An 8,508-nucleotide genomic window follows, 5' to 3' on the forward strand; every position below is an offset into this window, starting at 1 on the left:
CTCCCACTACAATACAGGGGTAAGACTTTTCAGCTTGACTTTTATACTACTATATAGTCAACAGCAAGAGCTCTTAAAAACAATCTTACTCGAGCATCGGAGGGTCTTAGGCTGGTTCCACACCGGTTCCATAGACTTTACGAGCTTCGCTTATCTTCTATTCAGGATCAGAAGAATCGGCATCCAACACCCAATCGATCTCTTGATCGTCCATCCCACTTGTAAGTTGCACTCATCTCTATCTATTCAAGATTCAGCGCCAACAGATTGGCGCCGTCTGTGGGAATCGCTTATCGATCAACCCATATCTCAAAACAAAGAACTCTGAGACCAAAAAATGAATCCATCTTCGGCCCTCCCTACCGATGGCCCCATCCTCGGCCTCGTTGGCGAGCCGAATCCAACTCCCTTGCTTCAGACACCTGCTCGACCGACCACCCTGGAGGCTCGGATGGAGACCCTACAGCAGGATATGGCAAGAATGCAGGAGCACAACAATGTTCTCGCCTCCAAACTGGATGACACCCAGAGGCAACTGCATCAACAACAAACACTCTCCGCCCAGTTGCAGAACGATCGGGAACCAGCCACACAGCTTCGGCAGGAGAAATCGTTTAAAAGCGTACGAAAGCCCACTTTCCAGGATAGAGGGAAGCAGCAGGCCGCGAACGGACCAACTGTCTCCCGAAGACTGTTCGTGCCCACTCCGAAGGAACGCCATCCCGAATATCGCGTTTATTCTGATTGCCGCGAGAGGATCAACGATCGGCGCAGGGAACGGCAGTCATCGCCCATCCAGGTCCGGGCGAAGCTAGACGATCCACGCCTGGAGGTACTTGGACCAAAATCCCCCTTACGCCAGAGGTACGGCGCGATCGGCCTGGAAGAGACGGACGAATCAGATTATGTTCCAACATCCCCAGGAACCACAATCTCATCGGCAGGGCCCTCTGCACGACGCCACAGCCACCGATCAAACCAAGACAACGATCGGCGAAAAGGAAATTACGAGAGAAGCCCCAGCCGAACGGCAGACCAAGGAAGGCGAGGTCACAATACTGACCAACGCACAGGGAACCGAGCGATCGAACCCTTTGGTGACGATCTTCCATCTACCGATCCGACTATTCGTCTCCTCCTACAGAAGATGACTCGCATCGAGAAGGAACAAGACCAGGCTCGGACACCAACATGGGGAACGGTACAGCCAGGGCCGTTCACCAATCGAATCCGGACATTCAGACACGAGAAGGAGGTCCAAGCACTCCGCATATCGTTTTATTCGGGGGTCGAAGATCCCGTTACCCACATTCATACCTTCCAATCAGCTCTGGGTTGCAAAGGACTGACGGACGAAGGCCAATGTTTGCTATTCCCCTCCACCCTGACCGGAGCCGCTCTGAATTGGTTCTATCGGATGGAGCCAGACACGGTCGACAATTTCAATCAGTTGAAGCAAACCTTCCTCAACCATTTTATGATTCAGACCGATCGCCTATATTCCGCCGATGATCTATATACCGTTCGGCAGCAAGACGATGAGCCGTTGAGGGAATATGCGGCTAGGTTCAGCCATGAGTACTCCAGATGTCCGGAAACTGACGACAGGGCGGCCTTCGGTGCCTTCAAAAGCGGCCTTCGGTCGTCTCAGTTTCGTTATTTGGTCCACAGCAGCAACTGGACCACCTACTCCGAATTAATGAAACAGGCGGCTATCCACGCCAAGGCTGAGCATTTCAACTCCAAGGGATCGGCTTCGACCCCAATAAACAAAACGGCGTTGACCGATCAGCCTCCAACGCAGAACTACGACCGATTCCCGGTCGACCGATCGGCAAACCAGGCCCCCTACCGAACGGCACCCCCTGTCCCTGCTTTTTCCACTCAGCGAAACAAGCAGAAGGACAACTTCCGGGAACGGCAGGACAACAACAAGAAGGGCAACCACAAGGGGAATCGGCCAGACGAAATCTTCACTTTGCTCAACACCACTTATGAGCAAGTTCTCCTGACCGAAGGGGATATGATACCGAAGCCGAACAATCGGAAACTCCCTCGCCAGAGCGAAAAAGACACCGGTGTCTTCTGCCGGTACCACCAATACAACGGCCATGATACGGAATCATGCATCGCGCTGCGCAAAATCGTTGAACGCCTCATCAATGACGGAAAGCTGGATCAGTATTTAAACACCAAGCCAGCAACGGATAACTCATTGAATCGGCAGATCAATATGATCAGTGGAGGGGCGCCTATTGCCGAAGCCAGCAACCGATCCGTTAAAAACTACGTTCGTGCCGTACGGCATCCACAAATCCTCAGCGTGGCGGGAGGACGCAATGACAAAATTCAACGCAACGGTTGGGAACCTATCACCTTTTCTGAAGAAGAAGAGCGAGGCATCATCTTCCCCCACTCTGATCCTATGATCATACGGGCTGATATATCGGATTTCGACGTAGGCCGAATCCTCATCGACACCGGCAGTTCGGTCAACGTGCTATTCGCCGACGCTTTCAACGCCCTCGGCGTGGACCCTCGGCATCTGAACAAGGATATCACCCCTCCCCTGAGCTTCTCTGGCGACGTGGTTGAACCAATCGGCAGTGTCCAGCTCCCGTTCGCTGTCGGTACCATCCCCAGACGAACGGTCCTCTACACCCATTTTCTAGTGGTCGACTGCCCAACGGCATACAACGCTATCATCGGCAGGACGGCGCTCACAAAAATGAAGGCCATGCTGTCACCACACATGCTCCTCCTCAAGTTCCCCACACACGCTGGCGTCGGCCAAGTGCGAGGGGACCAATTGAGTGCACGGACGTGTTACGTTTCGGCAACCAAGGAATCGGCAAGGGCTGCGCTTCGCGAAACATACTCGGTCGCCACCAGCTTGGGCGTACCGAACGGCAGGGGGACGGACAAACCAGATGACCCCCGAGATGAGACTGTAACCCCGCAAGCGCAACCCGCCGAAGATTTAGAACCAGTCACCCTCTCCGAAGCACAACCGGACAGACAAGTTCGAATCGGTACAACCTTGAGTCCGGCACTCAGGGCCGATTTTATCACCTTCCTGCAAACCAATGCAGAAGTCTTCGCCTGGTCATACGACGATATGCCCGGCATCGCCCCGAGTGTCATCAGCCACAAGCTCAGCATCTGCTCCACTTTCAAACCCATCAGGCAGAAACGGCGGGCCTACGATGCCGAACGGTATGAGGCAATGAGGCTCGAAGTAGACAAACTGAAGACCATCGGCTTCATCCAGGAAGTAACCTACCCAATTTGGCTGGCAAATTCGGTTTTAGTCAAAAAATCAAACGGCGCCTGGAGAATGTGTCAAGACTATACCGATTTAAACAAGGCTTGCCCAAAGGACAGCTTTCCTCTGCCACGGATCGATCAGATGGTGGATGCCACGGCAGGCCATGAACTTCTCAGCTTCATGGATGCATACTCAGGCTACAACCAAATATTCATGAGCCCTACCGATCGCGAACACACGGCATTCATCACCGACAAGGGACTTTACTGCTACAACGTCATGCCGTTCGGCCTGAAGAACGCTGGGGCGACATACCAGCGATTGGTCAACAAAATTTTTTCCGACCTCATTGGCACCTCGATGGAAGTCTATGTGGACGATATGCTGGTCAAGAGCAGAACGGCCGATTCTCATCTCCACAACCTTTCGCTCATGTTCGGCGTCTTAAAAAAGTACAACATGCGCCTCAACCCGAGCAAGTGTGCCTTCGGCGTTTCCTCGGGCAAATTTCTCGGCTTCATGATCAGCCAACGAGGAATCGAGGCCAACCCTGAAAAAATCAAGGCATTACTCGACATGCAGGTCCCGAAGACACAGAAGGATATTCAGAGTCTGACTGGGCGTGTCGCCGCTCTAGCCCGGTTCATCTCCAAGGCTACCGATCGGTGCGCTCCATTCTTCAAAGCCCTCAAAGGAAGCAAACGGCAGATTGTCTGGACTGCCGAATGCGATCGCGCCTTCCAAGATCTTAAGGCCTACATGAGCAGAGCACCCCTATTATCCACTCCTCTCCCCGGCGAAGAACTCATCCTCTACCTCTCGGTTTCGGCAACGGCACTTAGCTCTGTGCTCATTCGCAAGCCGAACGGCATCGAACTCCCCATTTTCTACATTAGCCATGCTTTGCAAGACGCTGAGATTCGGTACCCCGAGCTCGAAAAACTCGCCTACGCTCTCGTCCTTTCAGCACGCAAGCTTCGGCCATACTTTCAGGCTCACAGTGTTACCGTCCTCACCAATCAGCCTATGCGCCAGATACTCCAGAGACCGGAGACATCCGGTCGGCTAGTCAAATGGGCCATCGAGCTCGGCGAATTCGACATCCGCTACCACCCTCGTCCTGCCGAGAAGGGACAGGCTGTAGCCGATTTCATCTCTGAGTTAACCGCGTCCGAGGGGCCAGTTTCGAAGGACGCCGCATCCGATTCATCTTCGACGGTACCAGTCGCCCACCCGACCGAAGGAATCTTTAATCCGTCAATTCCACTTTGGACTCTCTACGTGGACGGTTCGTCCAACCGACAGGGCAGCGGAGCCGGCTTGGTACTCAAGGCCCCTGACCAGACAACCATCGAATATGCCATCCGATTCCAATTCCGGACTTCCAACAACGAAGCCGAATATGAAGCTCTGTTGGCCGGCCTTCGGCTCGCTAAAGAAATGGGCGCTCAGCAACTCAGGATCTGTAGCGACTCACAACTTGTCGTGAACCAGATACTGACTGAATTTGAAGCCAAGGACACTTCGATGGTTGCCTACTTGACACACGCTCGCCGATTGCTGCACCACTTCACTGCGTACCAAGTTCAACAGATCCCCAGATCCGAGAACAGCCACGCCGATGCTCTATCACGCCTTGCATCAGCGATCGACGACAACATAGGGCGCCGTGTGCCGATCGAGGTCTTCACTCGGCGCAGTACCACCGACCTCGAAGTACATGCCGTTCGGCAGGATCCAAGTTGGATGGATCCTATCCACGCCTACCTCGCCAACGGCACGTTGCCTGGCCCCAAACCTGAAGCAACGACTATCCGCCGCCGATCGGCACGATACCTCCTTCTGAATCAGATTCTCTATCGGCGTGGTCACTCCTTACCATTGCTTCGGTGCATGACCCCGCAGCAGGGAAACTACGTCCTACGAGAGATTCACGAGGGGGCCTGTGGGGACCATTCTGGGGCTAGATCATTGGCTTTCAAGACCATTCGGCAAGGGTACTACTGGCCGACTCTCCATGCCGATGCCACCACCCTGGTCCAGAAGTGCGATCAATGCCAGCGTTTCGGCTCCGTTCCAAAGCTGCCTGCCGAACCACTCTCTCCGATTGTTAGCCCATGGCCCTTTGCCCAATGGGGTTTAGACCTCATCGGCCCTATGCCCCAGGGCAAGGGACAGGTCAAATTCGCCATCGTCTCCGTCGACTACTTTACCAAGTGGACCGAAGCCGAAGCTTTGGCAACAATCACTGCAGCCAGGGTTGGACATTTCGTATGGAAGAATATCATTTGTCGATTCGGCCTCCCGAACGCAATAATCACCGACAACGGAAAACAATTCGACTCCTCTCAGTTCCGGCACCTATGCCACCGATTTGGCATCAACCTGTTCTTCGCCTCCCCAGCACATCCGCAGTCGAACGGCCAAGTCGAAGCAATCAACAAGATCATCAAGAAGACGCTGAAGAAAAAGCTTGGGACAGCTAAAGGAGCTTGGCCCGATCTCCTTCCGGAAGCGCTATGGGCCATTAATACCTCCTATCGACGGTCGACTGGCGAGACGCCATTTTCCCTTGCCTTCGGTTCCGAAGCCGTTGTTCCAGTCGAGATCAACGCACCATCGTGCCGAACGGCATCTTACGAGCCAGAGCAAAACGAAGCCCAGCTCACTCTCAACCTGGACCTCATTGAGGAACACCGTTCCCAGGCTCAGCTTCGGAATGCCGCCTACAAACAACGGACTTCCCGCTACTACGACTCGCGCGTCAGACGCCGATCGTTTAAAGTAGGGGACTGGGTACTACGCAAAATCTCCCTCGCCACCAAGGACTCCAACGACGGCACCCTTGGTCCATCTTGGGAAGGTCCTTACGAAGTTGTCACCATCTGCCGCCCAGGCACTTACCGTTTGCGTGGTACCGATGGTCAAACCCTCGGCCACCCTTGGAATATAGAACATCTCAAATATTACTACAAGTGAACGCCCCTTCGGTCATCACCTCTGTATCATACCTTCGGTCGTCACCTTCGGTCATCAACTTTTGTAATCGGTTTAATTTGGAACTCCCTATTCTATACATACGGCACTACCATTCAGCAATATTATGTCAAACATACTCTACATACGACATGCGCACATACAGAATTAAGGGACATGGCACATTAACCCTAAACAAACTGAACATTGATAAATAAGGGGCCACAGAAGGGCCATCTGTCTTTACAATACGCCGTTCGGCACGCTCAAAAATGTTAAAAACAAACAGTCTACGAGGTGGATAGATCGGCTTCGGTCGCTACAACATCGACATCAGCTGACGCAGGCACAGGATCAGTCGACGGCTCGGCAGTAGACGTAACGGCAGCCCTCGGCTCGGGATGACCTTCCTCCCCACTGCTTGAATCGGTGTCGTCGGTTTCCTCGGCCTCGGCATCCTCGCCCTTGTAGGCCTCCACCATCTCTTCGGTCACCCCTTCCGGCAGCGGTGGTGGATCCCGGAGGAAGTTCAGGTTCAGCTTCTTGTCAGCATTATACCGTTTGACTCGATAGAGAAAGTCGTCACATTGCTCCATGACCTCTCTATCCACCAAACGTGTAAACTCCTCCGACGATCGGTAGTCCGCAACGGCCTTCGCCTTCTCCTCTACCAGCTCCCTGGCATGCGACCGCTCGGCCGCATCCATCGCCACCTCTACCGCTGCCTTCGCCTCATGGGCAGCCATCACGTCCAGCTCGGCCGCCGCCAGCTTCGACGCCAGCTCAGCAATTTTCGCCGCATTCTCCTCGGCACGCTGGTCCGCCTCCTGCAGCATCTTTCCGGCATCAGCGATCTTCGAACGGCCCTCTTCAAATCTCTTTTGGTACCGTTCGGCAGCATTCACAGCTCGCTTCGCGCAGAGCCACATGTCCATATTAGCCTGCCACACCAACGAACACATTAATACATGCCGAATCAAAGTATCCTTAAGCTACAAATCCTACACTTACCGCTGCTTGGAGACGGAAGGCCCGACCGGTTTGTTCACGCAACGTCTTCGTTGACAGTTGCTCCAGCTCAGCCAGCTCCATCTGAGCACCGTCAATCATACAGTTGATGAACGGCACAGCCTTCCGAGGACACGCGATGTTAACCGGTCCCTCCTCTCCCTCCACCTCATCATCAGGGATCAACACCGATGTCCCCTCGTTCGGGCCCCTTGGCCGTTTCGGCAACGGCGTCACATCGATGGGACCCTCGATCTGCCGTTTGCCCGTCATTTGGAGGTGGGCCTCCCGAACGACCTCTGCCTCCGCCGCCCTCTTCTCCCTCCGGCGGTCAGCCACCGTCTGCTCATCAGCCGACGTCCCTCCCGCTGGCCCTGCCGTCTTTCTCTTCTTCGGCCCGGGGGACTGAACCTTCTTCGTCTTTGGCGCCCCTTGCCCCTCCAGACGCCTCCTCGTCGCCTCGCTCATAGGCCTCCCTCCTGCCACTGCAAACCAGGAAAAGCACGAAGTCAAAAAGGAAACGGCAGCATAGAAAAAAACACCGACCCTGCCGAACGGCATCTCTTACTTTGCCTTTTTTCTTCTTCCTCTTCCTCCTTCACCCTCCGATCGTGTTCGGCCCTACCGATCAGGCCTGCCTTGAACAGATTCCGGAAGTAGAGCAGCTCCTTACAAAACCGATCTTCTTCGGCAATCTTCGCTCTCACCCTCTCGATTGCTTCAATCTCTCTGATCGGTGCGGCCGGCCGTTTCAAGGACACTGAAACCAAAATACCAACGGTCAGTACCCAAAAAAAAAAAAAAAAAAAAAAAAAAAAAAAACACAACACTATTAACCCTGCCGAACGGCAGGTTCTACCCTACCGACTGTCTGGAAGGACGTAGGAATCCTCCTCTCAACGATAACTCCGGGTGCCGATTCCCAATCACCGGAGACAATCACTCGACGCTTGCGCCACGTCTTTTGAGAGCTCGGCACCCCCACCACAAAGTGCCCACGCTGCCCTGCCGAGAGACAGTTGGACTGAACCCACCCTCCATGATCGGCACTCTTCGCCCTCGTCACACTGTACAGCTGGGCGAACTGTTCGTAGCTTGGCTCCCCCTCACCGGCCAAGCTGAACGCCGTGATCGTCCCGAGCAGCGTAATCCAAAAATTTGGGTTATACTGCCCTGGCGCATAACCGATCGCCGCCAGGATCTTCTGCACCGAATGCTTTAACGGCAGCCGAAGGCCATGCTTAAACACATCTGTG

General features: G+C 54.2%; 1 protein-coding gene across 1 annotated transcript; it reads right to left on the bottom strand.

Moving 5' to 3' along the window:
• Positions 1–6,534: 6,534 nt before the first annotated feature.
• Positions 6,535–7,953, bottom strand: LOC148295941 (uncharacterized). The gene is made up of 3 exons (XM_088250652.1): positions 7,821–7,953; positions 7,256–7,737; positions 6,535–7,185 (listed from the first exon to the last, which is right to left on the bottom strand). Coding segments are annotated over exons 1-3 (1,134 nt in total). The 5' UTR covers positions 7,822–7,953.
• Positions 7,954–8,508: the final 555 nt, after the last annotated feature.

The sequence above is a fragment of the Prunus avium genome, chromosome 3 (assembly GCF_965620075.1).
Source record: "Prunus avium chromosome 3, drPruAviu1.hap1.1, whole genome shotgun sequence".
In the NCBI taxonomy this organism is placed as follows: domain Eukaryota; kingdom Viridiplantae; phylum Streptophyta; class Magnoliopsida; order Rosales; family Rosaceae; genus Prunus; species Prunus avium.